Source organism: Mycteria americana, chromosome 2 (assembly GCF_035582795.1).
Source record: "Mycteria americana isolate JAX WOST 10 ecotype Jacksonville Zoo and Gardens chromosome 2, USCA_MyAme_1.0, whole genome shotgun sequence".
Taxonomy (NCBI): Eukaryota; Metazoa; Chordata; class Aves; order Ciconiiformes; family Ciconiidae; genus Mycteria; species Mycteria americana.
The window spans coordinates 12,067,994-12,089,129 of NC_134366.1; the positions used below are offsets into that span (position 1 = coordinate 12,067,994).

The 21,136-nt window shown below is 38.9% G+C and overlaps 1 protein-coding gene across 6 annotated transcripts in view; it reads right to left on the bottom strand.

The window, feature by feature from the left end:
* Window positions 1-21,136, bottom strand: part of DIP2C (disco interacting protein 2 homolog C) — a 327,852-nt gene that overhangs the window by 33,641 nt on the left and 273,075 nt on the right. For all 6 annotated transcript variants that reach the window (XM_075492421.1, XM_075492425.1, XM_075492419.1 and 3 more), the window contains 5 exons: window positions 18,321-18,432; window positions 18,092-18,201; window positions 15,155-15,285; window positions 7,045-7,213; window positions 5,906-6,076 (listed from right to left, as the gene is read on the bottom strand). In XM_075492421.1, coding sequence (XP_075348536.1) covers window positions 5,906-6,076; window positions 7,045-7,213; window positions 15,155-15,285; window positions 18,092-18,201; window positions 18,321-18,432 — 693 coding nt within the window. The remainder of the gene's footprint in view (window positions 1-5,905; window positions 6,077-7,044; window positions 7,214-15,154; window positions 15,286-18,091; window positions 18,202-18,320; window positions 18,433-21,136) is intronic.

Sequence of the window (21,136 nt, forward strand, 5' to 3'; positions counted from 1 at the left end):
CTAATTTCCACTGAAGTCAAAGGCCAAGCTGCATGCACTTCCCTGCTTCCCTCCCCTGTTAAAAACCAGGAACTAGGCAATCAGAAGTCTTAAGGATTTAAAAATAACTGTTGTTTTGGGTTTTGTTTTGTTTTGCTATCTAAGGATGTGGCCTCAATGTTTACTCTGAGTCTACTTCTGCTCCAGTGATGCTCAGAAATAGAATTTTTGATGTACACTTAACAATCTCATGTACGCAAGCACAGCAGCCGAAGCTATGAAAAGAACTTCATGGCATGACTCATAGTAAAGGTGGGAAAACACAGAATCTGAGGGAACTCACCCAGAGCTGTACTACATTGCTAAGTGTGAATCATACCTCTAATAAAGTGCACGGTCTCCTGTTGCACTCTTTGCAGAGCTATCCCTTATTACTTTTGATATGGAAGATCCTCAAAAAGTGTGATCTATCACTAAGTAAAAAGAAACATTAGCTTTAAGCCCTAAACTTACTAACAAAGTTCCCTTTGCTAGTGAAGGAAGGATTCATTTCACATAACTTCAGCCATCAAAGAAGAAAGTGTGCAGTATAAGGTAGGAAGTATCTCCTGATGGTGATGAATCCCATTCCAAGACGGGCACCTGATAGGCCGAATGAAGCTCTCTCTGGAAGTATTTCTTTGGTTCTACTGACTACAGATGGATATTGTATAACTCACCTAACCTTGCCATCTAACTTAAAGGTGATGTAAAAGAAGCAATAGGAATCCTTCTCTCCTGCCCTCACTTAGGCAGATTTGTTAGTACATTTTCAGGGTTAACTAAGGAAAATGAACAACTTCTAGAAGTTTTTCCTCAACTGAAACTGAGTAGCAGGTTGAATAAAATGAAAATATTTATTTCAAGTGCTTAAATGGAAATTAGCTAAAATCCTAGAGAACCATCTGTGCTGTTGTAATAAACAGGCTACTTTTCATATCTATTTTTCTCTCTCTCTTGAGAATGCTTAGATTCTAGTTAATGAGAATTAAAATATGCTGGATGCAATCTTTTAATCTCAGAAATCCCTGGACCATTACCTGTGCCTATACAGCCATAAAAGGTCAGATATTAATGGTATTTAAATGCCTAAAGATGGAGTGAATTATTTATTTTCAAAAGCATACCTCTAAAAATCTAGTCCAAAATGATTAAATCAAAAGAAACACAGTAAATTTGCTCTAAATTTGAGAGGAAATGAACACAAATGACAATGCATTAGTCTGTTAGTGATCCTAATCCTGAAATTAAGATTCATTTGGTAGACTAAGGCTCTTTTGAACCAAAGGGATTATCACAATTATTTCCTTTTTAAAGTAATCTTTAATAAAAGGTCAAATTCTGCTATGAAGTTTTTATACATACATACACAGACACACACATACATGTACATACAGGGCCCCCCCCTTCTTTTTGGAGGGGGCAACAACAGTAAAAGCTTTTTGGAAAAATCAGGATACCTTCCCCTTGAAACACTTGAGTCTTAAATTTGTCCAAAAAATTGGAAATGAAGTGAAGAAGGTATCGAAGATCACATCCAATCTGCGTTAGAAGCAGCCCATAGAGAAGAAAGCCTGGATAGGCTTTTGCTGGTAAGGGTCAATAGCTGAATATTGAGATATGTTTAGAAAGGTGATTAGCAGATAAATATTTTAGAAAGACCGTAGAATAGGCTGGATCACAGTTATCACTGTGGAAGATGTTGTTCCAGGAACCACATGCTGATCTCATGGATGACACAGCTTGGAAGAAAAAAAGCAAAGGCAGATGCTATTGACTCAAACATCTTTAGAAGTATTTTTATGCAGTGTGAAGAATCCAGAAATCATGACCCATTTCTGGAACATATTGGAAACAATGCTAATTTCAGGAACATTGTTGACCAAGGATTAAAATTCATTCTGCTCCTCAGCCCAGAAAACAGAATAGCCCACAAGCTATTCCAGAATATCACTAGCCATAAACTTTCAGTCAGTTTGGAAAGAGCATTCAGCCTAATTCAGTACCCAGTCTTTGGCAGTGTCTACCACCAGATGCTTCAAAGGATGCAATCCTGTATCTTTATATTCTCTATCAAAATGACATGTTTTGTGGTGATGCTTGTAAGTAACATCTTCAGTAATTTTTCAAACCCCTTTAAAACTTGCCAAACTACCCTTGGCTTAAATGCTTCAAAAACCTTTCCACTTGGAATGGTAACATTACTAAATATAGCCTGTTCTGAAATGGCTTTTCTGCCTTCCACACTAGACAGTGTGTGGCTTTTAGTTTGTCCTATGAACTGACATGCAACATCTTAGTAGAACTCAATGAAGCCTGACACTAAGCTGTAAGACCAGCCAGGCTGTTAATCACCTCACTCAAGGTTCTCATTCTGTGCTGTTCTTAAATTCATAGTCAGTATCATTAATAATATTCCTTTAGAGAGTTATCCACTTTTACAGTTTGATTCAGTAACTGTAAAAGTGGATTCAATTCTTTCAAGAATTTCCATCGTAAAGAACCATCTAAGAAGCAAACTTCAGCTAAGGAGTTAACACAATCAAAAGGCAGATATACATAGTCAAGCAAAAATCCAGCCTAACTCCACGCTGATTAGGACTTCCAGTTTCTTTGAGTGTATTCAGCCTTCCTGCACATTTGTAGTAGGTTGACCCAGACAGCAGCTAAGCACCCACACAGCCACTTGCTCACTCCCCTCCGGTGGGACAGGGGAGACAATAGGAAGGGCAAAAGTGAGAAAAACAGTGGGTTGAAATGAAGACAGTTTAATAAGTGAAGGAAAGAGAAAAAAACCCCAAGTGATGCTAAAGAAATCACTCACCACCTCCCACAAGCAGAATGATGCTCAGCCAGCCTCTGAGCAATGGCTACTTTGGAAGACACCCCCTCCCCCCCTTTTTTAATGCTGAGCATGACATTATATGGTATGGGATATGCCAGGTCAGCTGGGATCAGCTGTCCCAGCTGTGTCCCCTCCCAGCCTCTTGCTCTCCCCCAGCCTACTCGCTTGGGGCAGTGGGGTGGTGGTGTGGTGGGCAGGGTGAGAAACCAGGAAAGCCTTGATGCTGTGCAGCCCTGTTCAGCAACAGCTAAACCACTGGTGTGCTATCAACACTGCTTCAGTCACAAACCCAAAACACATCTCCATATAGGCTGCTATGAAAAACGTTAACTCTGTCCCAGGCAGACCCAGTACAATATTACTTCCAGCGTGGCATGCTTGGGCATTGAACCTGGCTTACTGCTGCTTAATGTCATTCCCTGGTTTTATTATTCATCCTGAACAAATGACTTCTCTCGTGAAACAGCCACCACGAACAGCCCAGAGATCACTGCAAGCCTGAAATGGAGATTTTCATTAGTGGCAAGCAAACTTCTGCAGCTAATCTGTCCTTGTTATCTACAGCATCCTTCATGTCTGGTCCCTTCATGGACCAGAAGCCAGAGAAGTTCAGTTATTTTTCAAAAGTAGCTCAACTACAGCTGCAGGGGGGAGCTGATGGGCCCCATCCTGATCTGTCAGGAAAGTCAGCAGTTTGCCATGAAGGTGTGCCATTACTTCCCTCCTTCCCCACATCTGTAAAAGACATCCCATGGGCACTTCAAAATGGCTACAGATACAGGAGCAAATAAAAAAAACATTGTTATCAAGTAACTAGCTCATCTCTTTCTCCTCTGTTTTCCCTTTCTGCTTGAGGGAAAGCTGCCAGTGTCCTTGCTGCCTGCTGTGCCCCTCCCAGCCAAGTGTTTAAGCTTGGTTGGGTTGCTGACTGGGAAAGCACACCAACCTGCACCTGCCAACTGGCCTAAACTGGTACCATCCAAATTGTGCTGCCTCAGGTGGGAGTGCCTAAAGATTTCCTAGATATTTTCTGAGTTGTCCTCTCTGCCTTGTCATCACCCAGGACTCTAGATACGGAGAAAGAAATGAAGAGGCCTGTATTCTTGCAAAGAAACATTCAGCAGAAGAGATTTCAAAACCTCAGTCAGTACTTTTTGTATCAAATCCATGACAGAAACACGGGGGAAGATGCTGCTTGAGTTCATAGATGTTTCTAACCTACCAGATGTATTTTTCCCTCCAGACTATTTATTAAGTTTTGTTAGGGTAAAACTGTTTTGAAGGATTCAAGCGCTGCTTTTGAGACGACAGGAGATTTTCTTAAACTTTTATTCCTGAAGAATATTTATGCCAGCAATTACAGAATGTCAAACTAAAGAACTCTACCTCTGAGACACAGAATTACTTTTAACCCTGCTCAGCTTCGTGTTGTCATATGTTTGATAATAATAATAATTAAAGTCACCCTGGGATGAAGGGATACTCTGTGGGTAGTCAGAGAGAAAGCAAGCAGTACTGGAGATGTGGCATACCTCCTGTATTCATATTCTGGTAACATGCTGAACTACGAGGTCACTAGCCAAGGTCTGATGAAAGGCAGGATTCCTTAGTGATGTTTAAAAGGGCAAGAGGCTAATGCAGGCATAACACACAGACATATTGGTCTGTGCTGAACCCACCACCTGTATTTGTCACATTTTTTTGATAAAATAAAAAAATCTTTACATTTACAATCAGGAAAAGAATAGCAGATGCCTTATTTATAGTGTCACTGAGAAGATCTGTTATGGCTTCCACACCTGAGCAATTATGCATGTTACATGCATGAGAAATCCTTTAATGTAAACTAGGGGTAACTGCCAGATTTGAAATGTGGGATGCACCACATAAAGTACAGGCAAGTTATACCAGGGAGACAGTGACTTTGAAAAGGTTAGAGACATGGTAGGTGACCTAATGGATATGGAACTTCCCAGCCAATGCAGCTGCCAATGCAGAAAATGATTCTTGCATTATTTAAAAAGATTATTAAGTCAGAAATCATATTACATCTGAGTAGGACACCTATGGCATTATTACAGGAATAATATGTGAAGTTCTGATACCAGATTTGGAAGGACAGAAAGAGATCTGGAGTCATAAAAATGAGACACAGATCAGGAAAGCATGTCTTAAGATTCTTTATCTATTTATCAAACACTAAGCTGTGTATTAGAGTCATGATAGAAATGAGATTCTTTATTCTAGATTAGAAAAACGTAATAAAATAAAAAATGGCTGACTCTCTAATGCCAGATAAATTTAAACTAGAAATACGGCAAAATTAATTAAAATTGAACACCTTATAAAAAGGCAAGTTAGCTTTCATCACTCAAAGTCCTGAAAGATAAAATAATATACTGTAGATCAGCCTAAAACGATTTGCTCGGTGTACTTATCATTGGGTGAAAATGTAGAGGCTATTCAGAAATTCAGACCAGATAGCTACAGTGCTCCATCTGTCCTTAAAATCGTGACTCAATAAAGATTCCTGGAGAATGCAAGTTAAATCCTGTATTATCCCTGGGTACTTCCTTCTGATTAGTGGATCAAAACAGAAATGAAAGAGATGTAGCAAAACAATTTTCCATTGTAAGCAATAAATTGCGTGCAGAAAATATCTACCTAGTTAATTAAGTAAGGGTTGGAATTATTTTATAAACAGAAGGAATCCATTTTGTAACATACTAAAGTAAGCACTAGCAAACTGGATTTTACATTACATGACTAAATACCATTTCTGGACTACATTCTGTCACTACCACGCACTTTTCTGAATTACTGTATTCACGGGCAGAATAAATGCTATGATTGCAACATGAGAGGGATGAATAGTTGACAAAGTAACAGAAATTCACTACCTGTATATGCAGGAACGTTAAGTACCACATGCATTTTCTTAATATGTCTACAACCAAGCAGCCGAAGGAAATACAATGAATGCTTCTTACTGAAAACCATTTTCTTAAAACTAGTTTGAACTTAAGGAGTGAAAAATCCTACCTGTAAACATATTGCCAGGTTAACTCTACAGCCAAGTGATGTGCTGACAGCTCGTGGATGGAGACCAAGGTCTTTAAATAATTTTGAAAATGACTGAGTAAGAGCTATCCGAGGTCGTTCTTCAGCCACTACTACACATGTCCGTACACGTGAAAGGTCCAGTCCCCTTGCCTAAAAGGAAGTTAAAATGTAACAAAGGCCACAAATGGGCAGATTTAATGAAAAACAGTTAGTAGTAGTACTTAAGTGTATTATATAGGTAGTATGATTCAAGAAGAATAGTGGAATAAAGGCTAAGGTGCCAGTATCATTTCCATCTTTCCTGGAGGCTGGATGGCCAGATGACAGTCTAATAGCTGTAGAAGAGCAGACATACTTGCTTGTCATCTCAACATGAGCACATAGGAAGAGATGGGTATGCTAATTCGGAAGGGAGGGAATGCTATTTCCCAATATTAATTCAGAAAGCCAGTGAATAATAGCAAACAGGAAGCAGTGTCTAGCCTTGGAAAAACTGATTTTTTAATTAGGGAATTATTAAGCGAGGATGGTAAGGGCTGGAGACATCACAAATATCAGTATCCCAAGATCTAATTTATTTCAGTAGCATACTGGAAATTCCAGATTATTTCAGAAATGTAACTGGCTACACCTGGCTTTTAATTCTGGGGGGAAAAAAAAGAAGATACGCCCCTCCCCCCCTCCCCATACAATGAGGACAATCCAGTTAAAACAATACAGTACTTTTAAGTACGTGATTATTTAACTACAGGGGCCAAAACCAAACTAGTACTTCATACAATCAGGGAATTCATAAAACATAATATACAATATAATACTCCTTGGGCCTCTTGGACATTTACACTTCTGTTTTCCAACACAGGCTGCAACACAGATCAGAAAGCTTAGGTAAATAAAAGCCTTTCCTTGATGTTTAAAAGCCTTGTGATCTGAAAGAGAATGACTGACATTTATATATAGCCTTTGGCAAGGAATAACACAGGTTCTGTGGAAGCTGCCCTTGCCCTCTGATGATTTTCTCCTCGCTGCAGACATTTAGCACAGCCGTTCATGGCAGGGAAGGCTCTCAAACACCACCGTGCAGACAGCAGGTTGTGCAGGACGACAGAACTACTCACCTTCAGTGACTCTGTTTGCGAACCGAGTCCCTTAGTACAAAGCTCCATGACCGAATAGGAACAAAAAGTGTCTCTCACTTTGTACTGACTCACGGCAAGAAGCCACAGAGCGGGATTGGTCTCCAGTTCTGAGGGAGGAATCAAAATAGACTGGTGTCCTGAATAAACGCTGTAAAGACACAAGATTCGTTAACGCATGCTAAATGCCTGTGTCCACAGATGCTTACAAGCTATGGGTTACTAGAACAGAAAGTTTATGACAGCGCTGGATGAACGACGTAATGTCGTACAGTGCTCTACAGGTCCAGCAGTTTGACATGAAGTTTAACTCCGTTTTTTGCTATACCTTCAGAGCCTATAAGGAATCATGAGGAATGCGGGCAGAACATGCTCCTAAAACACTAATTTACTCAAAATGCCCGTGGACTTTGCTGCTAGAACTGTACTGAAGAGAGCAAAATAGCTTGGTTATTAATGGTGCTAATAAACAGTACTATAATATCAACAAAAATTATGTGTTGCTGACAAATAATTAAGATTGAGTAATTACCATTTTAAGATACCTTGATTAAAAGAGTACTTGATTGCTTAATATGGAAATAACCTCTCTCCTGCTGAGGTAAGCAAGAGGTTTGCAATCATTTTTAAGGGAGTAAATCTGGCCCCAATTTAACAATCCTTGTGGCTTTAAATTTCTTCTGTGAAAGTTTTATGAACTTTTAAAACCCAAATATACTACTTCTCTTGTTTATTGGATACCCAGTGAGCGTACATATTGAGAAAAGACACTTAACAGGGTCCCTGAAGGAAACAATTATGGCGGAGCTAATTTCTCTGGTACCCAAGGTTGTCCCCAAGGGAAAAAAATATTCCCAGTTTGATGTTTTTATTTCCCGTGGGTCCTATGTTGTTCACTCATCTCAGACAGGCAGATTTACCATCAATTTCACAGTCCTCCTCACATCTTAATTTGTGATTTGTAGATATTTCAAATCAGAACGGTCATAGCATAACACCCCCAAATCATAGAATTTCTGAGAAAGGACCATAAAGCCCCAGAGATTTATGATGCACATGAGAGAAATTAATTTCTGACTTGAAAACTTGAAATGCCATCTTGGTAAAGTAAAGCTGACGTTTTCAAATCCAAGTGCCCAAGGTAAGACACGAAATGGAACTTTATTTTCAGGAATATGAGCATCTCTGTAACATTTGACATTAGGAAGAAGATACACACCTTTGCAATTCTTGAAGATGGGCTACTCACACAGATTCCATCCTTGGTGACTGAGTGCCCCCACTCCCCAAAAACCCAGATGAGAGTGCTTTCAAAAGCTGTGCAATTTAGAACAAGGTTTGTGTGACCTGGATGTCTTTACTTGGTAGGATAAAGGCATAAAAGGTGTACAAGTCCAGCCACAATGGCAGTTAATAATCCAAATAGGTTAGGTCTCTGCTGGAGTATGAGTCAGAGGATGTCATGGAATATGTATGAACTACAGTTCAAGTAATTTCATTTATCATACAGTAAAAATTTTATCTTTGACTGCTTGTCCACATTTACACCACTCTTGATGATTCATGACCAGTGACTTGCCACAAAGCGATGTGTTCTCGGATATGGTTGACATAACGGGACGGTCAAATGAAGCATTATGCTTTTATGTTGCTTTTATGGAATCAGAATAAAGTATGACTGAACCTTGAGCATGTGCTTCATAAACATGTGAAAAGAGATGTTGGCAAAGTTACCCAAGCCTGAAAGGAGTATGCCCTGAACTCAAGTGACAGATCAAACCCAGCTAGGGAGTAGTAACAGTTTTTACTATAAATATTACTTCACTCTTTCTTTCTCAGCCAGTTCTATTAAGTTTTTCAGAGAAGACCAAAAGGTCTTAGTTCTTCACCAATTCAAGGTTAGGGCTCCACAAACAATCAAGGTGTGTGATCTGTCTGGTAAATAAATAATTCTTACAAACAGGAAGCTGTTAACCACTCGAGTAAGAACCTGGGATGGGCTCCAATCTGTATGAATACAGTATACAGGCATTCAGCATAAACCCTTCCCCCCATCCCTGACCTCCTCTAGTTGATGCAACCACTATCAGGGGAAAAAAGAAATCCACACAGGGGGTCAAATGTGGGGGAATTATTACTCAGAACCACATTAAGATCCCTTAAGTGCCACTTATTCAACTGGGAAGAACATCCCAAAATGAAAACAAAATCAAAAGAACAAACTTTATTCCTGTACGTGAATGTGAAAGTGCCCATGTAAATCCTGAAAGTGCCCACAAAAACTCCACAGTAATAAGGGAAGAAAAAGCTGTATTGCTTTCAGTAGCAGAACAGAAAATTGATTCCAAGTGCACTTTACCAGGACATAGTCCAAAATCGTGGAATTTAGGAATACAAATTTACACCAAAGACAAATCTTTTCCTCCTCAGCAACACTAATGAGTGGGGGTGAACTGTCTCCCTCTCTTGATCAACTTATGCTGGACAAGTAAGAAAGATACTTGTGTTTGCTCTTAACCTCCCACCAACAGCCATGCAGCAAAGCATGAGGATTTGTATGGAAAATAACCCCAACTTCTCCAGACTGAGGGAAACAAACACTCTTATGATCAAACTTTGACTAAAAAAATCACTCTGATTAGACAGAAATAAATGAAGATGTTGCTAGTACCTTTTCTGAATTTTCTAATCCCTCAGAAATGCTGAGGAGTTCAGAATTAAACTGTAGAGGAGCAGGAAGTATCTAGCAGGAAGGAAACTTTCTGTGGTGCAGAACCTCAGACGTGTGCTGCTCCTGTCTACAGTACATAAACCTACAGAAAGATGATACCGTGCCTGGAAACTTGATGACCAACACAGGCTTTGCCTACCGAGCTGTAGTTTAATAACCCATGCATACCATCTGATTTGCTAGAGCAGTTGGTGGAGCTAGGAGAAGAACTACAAAGACATATTTCTGGGGTGAATGTGCCAGTTCCACAGCTGAAGTGGTTTATGCAGCACCTGGCCACCACGATGTAAGTCATAATTTGGCTCACCTCCCTGAATCAATCTCAGAAACATTATGTAGGTTTTGTGAATCATGCCAAGCAACAAAACATTCCTGGTAGCCATGTATCCTTGTAAATTCACAGACTTTATACTTCCACATTAACCCCGGAGAAGCTGTACGTCACCAATGTTTTGGTGGAGAGAAGCTGAGAAAAAAAAGACATTCCCTTGTATAGCTGGTTGAAACATTTCTACCACTCTGGTGGTTTCAAATCACTGTGAGATGTTAGAGGGTGTTTGCTTAGTATGGATGCCAACAATCAAGCAGAGGACCACGTGCTTGAACAGACTGCAGTTGTGGAAGGCTGCTTTGGATAAAGCTAGATATGGTCCCAAACCTATAGGAAGTTCTGTCAGTGCTGCCTCTGTGTAATTCTAGGTATGGTAGAGATGTATGGTAGATACATCTAGGTGTGGTACCTTCCAGATATGGTTCAGTTAATCCTGAAACTGAGGCAGTGAACAAATAGACAGTTCCATCTCGCCTTCCTGAAGCATGGTAGTCATCAAGAGATGGTTACGCTGTCAGCTTTGCTATTCTCGTACTGGAAGCAACAGAATCATGGTGAACCCTGTGGCATCAGGTGGATCAGATGGGATATTAGGAAAATCTAGGGGTTTAAATATAAATTGTGGAAGGTAAAATTTCCATTCTGAAATTGCAACGATATATGGTATATTGAAGTAGGCACAAGAATTTAGTTATATAAATACTGGGAAGGAACTGAAGCAAGATTGTTTCTTCCACTGCTGTAGAAATCTGTTGTCACAAAAGTAACTCCATCTCCTAATATAAGCCTTGTAACAGGACTAGACACAGTGCAGAACTGCAGAGACTATCTTACAGACCTGGACGTCTGTTTATCAATCTCCACCATTTTTAGAAAATGCAAAAGCAGTAGGCAAAAAAGAAGACAAAAAAGGAGAGTGGCTATAGAGCATCCCTGCATCACCTTGTCACAATGACTTTTGGGATGCAGACACAGAGTGAAATGCAGTGGTAGCTGAGGGGGGAGATCACCTATTAGAAATGCTGTCTTCCTTTAGGGAAGCAATCTGGGGGAAAAAAAAAGTATTCAAGTGGTGGACAAAGCCTTGGATTTTGGCAGTAAGTGAAGAGCCTCGTCTGCCTGCAATGAGCGAGGGCTGCCCAAGGACAGGAATACTCCAGTTAAGTGCACCAGGATGTATTTTGGTATGACGGCACCATCTGATTACACCACCAGTTCCACTGCCTGGCAGGCTGTTTTGGCAGCATACGGAGAGGCCTGGAAGGACATCTTGGCAATTAACTGTTCCACTGAATCAAAGATTTACCCCATGTTGTGCTGAGGCAGATTAATAGTAAAGTCTGAGGTTTTATTACAGTTCCAGAAATTTCAGCAGGGCAATAAATGCTGACAAATGGCAACTGCAATTTGGAATTGCATTCTGGCAGGCTACTGACCCGCTGCTGCCCTTACTTCTGGCATCCTTCTCAGGTGATACAAGCTGCTTTCCCACTTAACTGCAGGAGGCAGCACCACTGGGGACTTCAGCTTGTGGCTATGGAACAGAGACAGCAGGAGCAGGACAGGAGAAAGCCACTTCACTGCACCTTATCTGGAGAGCCTTCCCAGGACCATTTTATAGCATTCACACTATTTATTATGGGGCCACTGTGGCCTGGAAAATTCAGTTCCTCTCGTTCAGTTTGAGTCTTACTGACTTGCACTACTACAATCTCAGTTTCTGAGAATATATATATAATTTATTTAAAATTATTAATGTACTTAATCTTAATTTCAGCAAGGACAATTCTATCTTCCAGTAGTAAAAGTAGAACTGCAATATGAGTTGGCTTAGCTGGGCTAAAATGGAGGGAAAATTCTTATTCTATTGCATCACTCAGCAACTATCAATTAAGTAAATCCTCACCAACGAACTGTAGAGTGCTCTATTCTGCCCCACAGTGAGCAGCATTAAGATAGGGACGTCTTAATTTCAGCAAGCATTTTTGAACATGGGATTGAGCATGGGATTTAGTATTGATTTCTTTTACATTGGAGGACACTGAATTTCTTTTTCTTTCAAAGAATGTAATACATTTTAAAATGTAATGCAACGCAAGTCAGAATACTAGGATCACCCTCTCAGAATGGATAAATGAGATTATTAAAGAGAAAAACGCAAAAATAATGTATTCTTTTATTAAGTCATTAGTAAGAACCTGTTAAAATTAGGACGTTTGGGGTTTGTGAACTCACATGGGGCTGATGACTGCCGCCACACCCAGGACGTGCTGTTCAATCACAAAGGTTCCAAGGAAACCCTGCTGGAGCATGCAGCCAGTTTAGAGGGAACGTGGTAAATCCCATTTTTTAAAAAATGTATTGCTCTGCTTTGCAAGGTTTCTTTTCTTTATTATTTTATACCCTTCAGGCCATAAAATAATAAATGTTTTAAAAATAAAAACTTTGCAAAACTATGCAATATATTCCAAACTTACCAAAGGGCTGGCTCCATGCTCCAGCAGCTTTCCTAAGTAGCTTTGACCTCACAGAATGGGGCATTCTGGGGCACCGCAGTGGAGCAGGCCAGCACAACGTCTAAGCACCTACAATGGGGATAAAAGGTTAGTTTTTCTTTCATTCCTCAGTTAATGCCTCCTTTTGGTCTAGTTAATAAAGGGATTAAAATGTACTTGTCATTTTAACCACACCCAGCACAGGAGGTTGCTTTCTCTTCCTGCTGGGCTCCTAAAATGAAAAGTTCCTATTTCACTCTCAAAACCCCCTAGCTGATAAAAAATTGAAGATCTAACTTCATTTCCATATGCCATTAGAAGTATTAATTTAGTTAATGGGAGTGGTGACAGACAATCACAACTTTACAGTAGAATCCTCTGAGGTAGAATTCTGGGCTGTAAAATGTTGGGGAGGATTTGGGTATGCTAAACTACAAAGAGTAAAATGCAAAGTTTTAAGTTATGAAGAGTAACAGTCTAATAACCTCCAGGATGTATTTTTTGCTATCACATCAAATAATACTCATTTCTAAAATAGTAATGAAATGGAAATTAAGTTTGTAAGTGGAATTAATGAAGCTGTATCTGATGCTTTCTCTAAATGACAGTCGCAATTCAAGCAGCCTGCAATTTTTCTGGTTTTATAGGAACAGGAGATCAGTGGCAAAGAAGAAACTGGCATGATGGTTCCTAAGATTAGACCGTTGCTGGCCTGATCTCAGTTCCTTCAACTCCCTCATTTCCTTTCTGTTCTTTGAAAATGGTGTAAAATTTTCTATTCCTTCTATAAGCTACAGAGGGGCACAGACCTTGATAGCTTTCTCCCAAAGGCTTGCTGCCTTATTCACTTGCCAGTCATAAACAATCTTCTCCTCCTAAAAGGCTGAATGCTATTAGTATTGGGAAGGACCTAAGGGCAGCAAATGCTTATTTGTTGCAAATATGGTTCTGGAAGAAACAAAAATTTCTGTATTCAGGAGAGTCATGGGCACCACAAATTATTTGGGTTTTGGACAGGTCAACATTTATCTGTATTTTACGGTTCTATCATGATGTTGCATAGAAGTTATTCTTGGATGCTCCATGTCCCAACATTATCCCATACAATAATACACTCCTTAGCTGAACTCTCCTATGGTGCTCTGCAGTTCTTCCCTGGCTTCACTGCATGCATCATGGCAGATTTGGGTTAGCCCCCAGCAGAGCGAAGGCCTAACAGTCTTGACATCAAGCATGCTGGAAAATATAAGTCTATATAAGAAATATTCAACTGACTTAAAAAAAAATCAACTTTTTAAAAATTTAAGTTAATGAGTGATTTAATTAAAATCTCAACATTTCTGAAAGGTTTTCTGAGTTTTTTTGTAGCCTCAATATTTTTATTTTTGTGTTGGAGAAATAAGACATTGAAAAAAATGATTTTTCAAAACAAAGAAATCTCTAATCCCTGTGTAAAATCTGAAATAATATTAGGGCAAGTATAGTTCAAATCAAGAAAGACTGAGGAAGACTGATCAAGAATGAATAAGATAATACCATTAATCTTTGGCCCATTTAATATTTAATAACAAATATTTTAAAAGGGCAACAAAACAGGCCAATAGCCTATTTTTAAATAAACAATACTTGCTGAAAACAAATTATTGCAGTTGTTATCAAATAATGCTTCCTTCAGGTATTTAGTAAATCGGTAATAAGTTAATCCAGAGTATTTTTATTGCCCTGGGTTATCTTCATTTTAGTAACTAAAAATAAATAGCGGTACTGCTAACACCAAAGAACTTTCTATGAAGGGAGCAAAGATGTCGGACTAATGTGACTCTAAGATGTCTTCATAAAAATGTGCTCCATTAACACCCCCATAGCTCTTCCCCTTTGCCTCTGCATCAACCCAGCTAACTTAAAAAAAAAAAAAAAAGAAAGGAAAAAAATCAATGGAACTGATTTCAGTGCTGAACTGTAACTTCCCTGGAGTATAGAGATTGACAGAACTGTTAAATTTCTAAACTTCTTATTAACAAAAAACGCTGATTCCCATTTCACTAGAAATGTTTTTTCTGATAGCTTTGCTACTGCCACAGAAGTATCCTTCTGCAAGAAAACACACTTCCATGTCTCTGCAGAAATCACATCCATAAGTCCCACAAATGAGGAAGTCCCCGATATCTACTCGTGCTTTCAGATTAGAGAATGAAAAAGAGGACAGCAGGAAACCACTTCCTTAAGGTAATATTGGTAGAGCACTGCCTTCATCAAATAAAACTATCCAGACTCTGCAGAGACAGCAATAAAACAGCAGGAGGTCAATGAGCAGCCGTGTTGATGCTCTGCACTCATAAGTCTAAATACCTACAGCTCAAACAAAGCGTATTCTCCATACAGTACTCTCCATATAGCTTCCAGTAATTCCAATTGCCTATGTCAGTCCCAGAGGTATTGTCTGTTCTTCCCATCCTTTTATCACTCACATCATCCGGTTTATTGTGTTGTAGTACAACGGAAACGGTATTTTAAAAGGTTGAGGAGAAACCTCACCTGCAGAGGCACCAGAGGACAAACCCAAGTCCACAGTAGGGGTCCAAGCAGATAGCGACTTCTCTGGAGGGATAAAGCTCACACTGCAGCTTAATAGAACGACAAAAGGCACTAGTGGCTGCATGAGACATCTGAAAGACAACAGCAAAGTAATTAAAATGATCAACTATGTCATTCAGAAGGCTCATTCCCAAACCGTGCCAAGTGCTTAAATCAGTTACAGGATAAAGAAAACAAATAAATATTGACTTTCTGCTCACTGTAAACACACATGTAATTTATATCTAAGAAAACATAATTTTCCTTCAAGAGGGCATCCACATAACCATGAAAGGGGAGGGGAGACAGAATGAATGATAAGTTTGAAGTGATTTAGGGAGAAAGCTGTGAGTGGTTTAAAGATGTGCTCCAAGCTGTATGCAAAGCTAATGATAACAAGCTAAACTTTCTGGAAGAACAAAGGAATGAATGATTGCAGAATCCGAATGTAATTTGAAGTATTTTGTTGATCATCAGTAACATATTTCTAAGTACATATTTCTTAATACAATAAATAAAAAATGCCAATGCATTTTTTAAATTGAAGAGGATTTTGCATGCAAAATGGTACTAATGACCTAATCATTTGGTGATAAAGATCCTCAATAAACTTAGTAAAGGTTCTGTAAAATGTCTTCATGTTATCCAGCTCTTAGTTGAGAAACAGGCTGTTAAAAATCTTGGTAAGAAAGCTCTCAGAGATAAAACAAGCAGAAAGTAGAAACAAAAAACCTGATCAAAAGGAAATTCTTCTGAGGTTTTTTTTCTAGTGTTAGGATGTTTCCCACACTCACCCATCCTGGCTTAGAAGTTCTAACTAGAGTGGGAACAGAATTACATCTTTTAATCTTTCTCCTCTCTGTTAATAACAAGAAAGATACCCGTGTTAGAAAGACAGCCTGGATAGGATTTAACTCATCTAACCTTTGATCCCCACCACATACTGAGCTAGTTGCCTTATGTACTGTTAGAGTCAGTGGAGGGGAACAGGCACTTGGAAGGTAAAATTTATTTGATCTTAAGGTAAACAGGGGAATAAAGCTCCAGAAGTGACTTTTTCTCCATTGCCAATAAGAGCCATAACTGAGGCTGGACATGTTCCAAGTCATGCAAAAAGACCAGCCCAAAACAGGTGTCCACATGGTGATCATGTGCAGTTAGCAGAGATTAATTCTACTCTAGCTGAATCAAGACCACTTTTTCACACTGGATTAAACTGAACTCTGTAGGGCCAGAGCTGGTGTTACTCTGTGAATTTTTACACCATACTGGGTGCAAGCTAGTGAAGAAGTTGAGAGTAAACATAAGTAGAATCTACTACTTCCAAAGTGATTACAAAACATTTATCAACTTTTCAGAAGCCACATAAATTTTTAGCCATTTTTTTAATTTAGCACCACTGCATTATGAATATAAGCCTTGTGGTCTCTTATGATCCTTTTATAATTAATTAATCACTAGTGATGATGTAGTAGATGGTTACTGTTTACATAAATCTGCTGAGTCAGTGATCTGGAGGCTTTGTGACCCAGATATCAGGAGCTAATCAAGAATTCCTTGGGAGATTTATCTGGATTTCCCTTTAGCCACCTTAAGAAAAGGTTCTTTGACTTGCCCTGCCTTTGACTATCTTTGAAGGTCTCCAAATACTGACTTTGAATAGTTAATAGTCATTTCCGCAAGTCTGATAAGGTAGAATTCAGACCTGATTTAATATGGATGACTGCATCTGAAACAATCATTTAAGGCTCCCTTTAGAAGAAATGAAGACTTATGTGACATTCACCCCATTCAAAAATAGATGTTTCAGGTAAATCAGATAAATTATACCCTGAAAGTCCCTGCTTCTCTCTGTTGATTATTGAGGAGCCCAATGACTAGTCCATATCTGTAGGCATTGTAGCTATTTGAAGTTAGATGAAACGAATCTTCCAGGAGTGTCTGATATGTGACCTTCAGCCAGCTCATTTAACTGTCAGTCAACCTTGGGCTGGTCACTTCACTGCTCTGTGCTTCAAATTCTCCATCTGAAAACTAGGAAAATGATGCTTTCTTTGTTTATAAAGTATGCTGACAGCTTCTGAAAATAGACACATGATGCCAAAGACTATAGGAGTTCAATACAGGCTCTAAGTGTGATACGTCAGGAAAAATTGCTGAAGTAATCACAATCCTTGGATATGGAACAGATAGGAGTAAGGAGGTAACAGGTAAGGGTAAGAGAGTGATTCTACCTCTGCCTGCATGTTGGTGAAACCAACACTGGAATAATATGTATGTTAGCAGCTAGAACAGACAGCTTTGATAAATTGTGGCTAGAGAAATTGTGTTGGAGAAAATGCCAGAATAGAGATTTAAAGAGCTCAAATGCCTAAGGTTATCAAACAAATATATACATGAATTTTTTTTGCTGATCACTCTAGTATTGTACCAGGTGAATATACCAGAGACATCGGCAGTTCCCTTTAATAGCATGAAGAAGTGAATATTGAAAACCAATGGCCAGCAGCTGAGTTGCAATAAAGAGCAAACAGTAAGTGGGCACTGGAACAAGTAGAGACCTGGATGACCAGGTCTCATTTCCTTCATAAAAAGGAAAGAATAGATGCTTAAGTTGAAGAACGCTTCAGGCAGACAAGCTACTGGGCTATCTGCAGAGGTATTGGAATTAAATTTTTAGTCTGAGGAGGAGGAGTGGGGCTAAACTTGCCACAAACAGTACCATAGTGAGTATAGAAGAACTAATTTCATGTTAATGGAATCAAATAATGACTGCAAGGGAGGAAGCAATTCAATTTCTATTACCAAAAATCAAGAGGAGTTACAAATCAGGAGCAATGTACCACCTGCCAGCCAGGCGTGATAGCAGGAATGCGAGCTTTAACAAGAAGTCCCTACCTTTACCCCTGCTAGCATGCCAGTTGTGGAGACACTGAAGTCAAGGTAAGCAAGCGTTTCAGGGTTAGAAGGTTTGTAGATCTGTGCAGGCCGCTTCTTTGGCAAATCATCTAGTGAAAGTAGAGAAACAAAATATGTGTATCTTACTCCCATGACAGACAGACCTCTGCGTGCTTGACAAATACAATGATAAAAGAAGACACAGAGGTCCCCTAGCCTTTGTACTCACCTGTATCTAGTACCGGAGGCCACGTTCTGACATCCACTGCTGCTGCCGCCTCTCGCGACCGTAACAATTTACATATTAATTGTGTAGTCATTAAGCAGGCAGAGCGGCTCACCTAGGAATTTAAGAAATAAATAATAACGCAATGGGATACTGATTAATTCTCCCATGAAAATGAGCAAGACGATGATTTATTTTCTGCCAGAACAGGACACAGGTATATTAGTCTTATGTTTTCCAATTAGGAGGAGGAAAGATGCACAAAAAATGCAGCTCACAAAGCACACTGTGTCATGTGAGTTTTACAAATTACATGAAAATTGCACTTTGAGAAGAGTATTGTAATGAAACTAAAGGCACCTTAATACTGAGAATGTGACTTTTCCAACACATTGTATCAGTTATCAACCCAGAATGCCAGTACAGAATACTGTGACCAAAACATTTCCTATGTGATGGCAATATGTCTTGGTTTATAAACAATATTTTCACATAACCCAAGACCTAGCCTGACATTTATACGAGTAATTTTACTATCTTAAGTCAATTTTATGTTAGCCATATATTCCCAATTCCTGCGCTAGTGATAAACCACTGGGAACTCTTCTGACATCGGCAAAATAGCTCTAGACCAAAAATTGTGCAGGTGGCACTAAGAAATGAAATGGTGAGTTTACTGCAAATACCATCTGCACTGAATCTTAGATGACGCATGCTGAAGGTATTCTCCTTTTAGATTTGCTATTTTAAAAAATACGTAAATAGCAACTACAAGAATATTTCTTACTGATTATAAAAATTAATGTATTTAAGGAAATATTCAGACAAACATAAATATGAACACTGTTAATCACTGAAGACAGTACAGAGGAAAAACTGAAAAGGCAGCATCATCCTTCTTTTCCTCGAAATTTGGGAATCTGTGCGAATATTGCTAAGAGTATTTTTTCTTTAAGGAATCTGAGACATTTCATTGCACACTGAGTTTCCAGTGTTCAACCTAAGGAAATCAGTAACCATATGTACACTAAAGTTTACTACTGAGCAGAAGAGATCAGCTTCTGTTGACAGTGGAGGTCAACTTTACAGGTCAACTTTATAGTGCGCATGAGGAAATGAGGAGCATACAAGCACTGACCCAAGCTCTACTTACTTTGTCTAACCCTGCAATTTCCCTGTATGGACAATCTAAATATTTCAAGGTAAAAGTGAAGACAAATGAAGCCACTGCAGCAGCCCTCAATCCAATCATGTCACTGTCATGGCAAGGCAAGGTAATTCTTACATAGCTGATATTAATCTATGAAAATCTTGATTTGGGACATAGTGGAGTCATAAAACAAAAGGAATTTCAAGAGTTGGTGGTTACTAGCTCTCTCAGAAATTATATTATCTGGAAGATCAGGAAGTTTATTAAAATACAGAATGTCCATGCCTGGAGAATAGCAAGTCAGAGGTAAACATGTAGGTACAATGGGAAGAAGAAAGAAGACATCTTAGCTACGTGTTAGCAACTGCTCGAGATGGGGCTCAGTAATGTTCAGTTATATTTTACTACTATGAGTTCATCACCAAAACAATTATGTAGGCCAAATTTTGTTCAGAAGTGATTCTTACTGACTTCAAAAGGTGCTGTGTAGACATATAGCATGTCAGAGCGGGCTTTGACCCCATCACACCAGGAAATTTATATGATTGCATTGGCAATGAAGGAACAGCCTCAATATTTTAGTTTCTACAAGGTCATCCCCTTCCAAAATTAAAGAAAATCTTGTGTAAAACAGAACTGAGAGGCTTTTAAGTCAAACTGGTGCTAATATGGCTAATAAGTTTCAACATTTTATTTAAAGTTAGTTTCAACATTTTATTTAAAGTTAGTCTATTGAAGGGATGACGATTACAAGTCAGCTTAGAACTGTCCTAGTTTTTCATCATGAAACCAAATAGATCTAGTTTGGCTATTAAACATCAAAGGAAAAACAAAATAACACATTTTACATCACTTACAGAATTTTAACAACTAATGTTTAAAAACTGAGAGTGCCAAAATATTAAATAATGAGAACCCTGAAGACAATAGGACAATTTCTCATACCTCTACCAATACTTTGTGGCATCTGATGCCATAAGGAAAGCCACGAATTATAACTATCTCTAGTACTTATTATTTGAAAATATCAACATTAATTGGAAATGTTAAAATCACATTTGTTTCAACTTGTTTTTTCAGAGACTCAGAATTCCGTTCAATAGATTAGAAGCTGCCAGATGTAAAAGGCTATCTCTTTGCAACCATTTTATTTCCCTCAGTAACAAGCACAAGGCAGTTATTTATATGCAACAAAGATTAAACATTATTAGATAAAGCCAAAATACCAAAAGAAAGCATTGAATGAAAAAGGCTGAGCAACTTCTCTGGATGAAACAAAATACCGACCAACATCTTCACTACACAACTTTGAAATAGCTTCAAACTGCAAAACAATTAGATGTACAGAGCTGAGCACAAATCACCATCAGGCCAAGCTAAGCTTTCCATTGGGACTTTTCTCAATAATCAGTGTAGTGTTGCCAGGTGAGGAATCCTGCCATTCTTGGCATATAACTAAATACAAGAAAGAACTTCAAATATATTTCCTGAAAGGAGTAGCATAACTGTGGCAAAATGTGACAGTGGAAGTCAGAAGGTTGTGTGCTGTCAAGCAGTGTTGACCCTGTAACACACTGAAGTCCTGAATCTTTGGAAAGAATACAAGTCTTCAACCTACACCACCACTCACTTAAGTTACCGTTCCTAAAGACTAAACACATCCACTGCC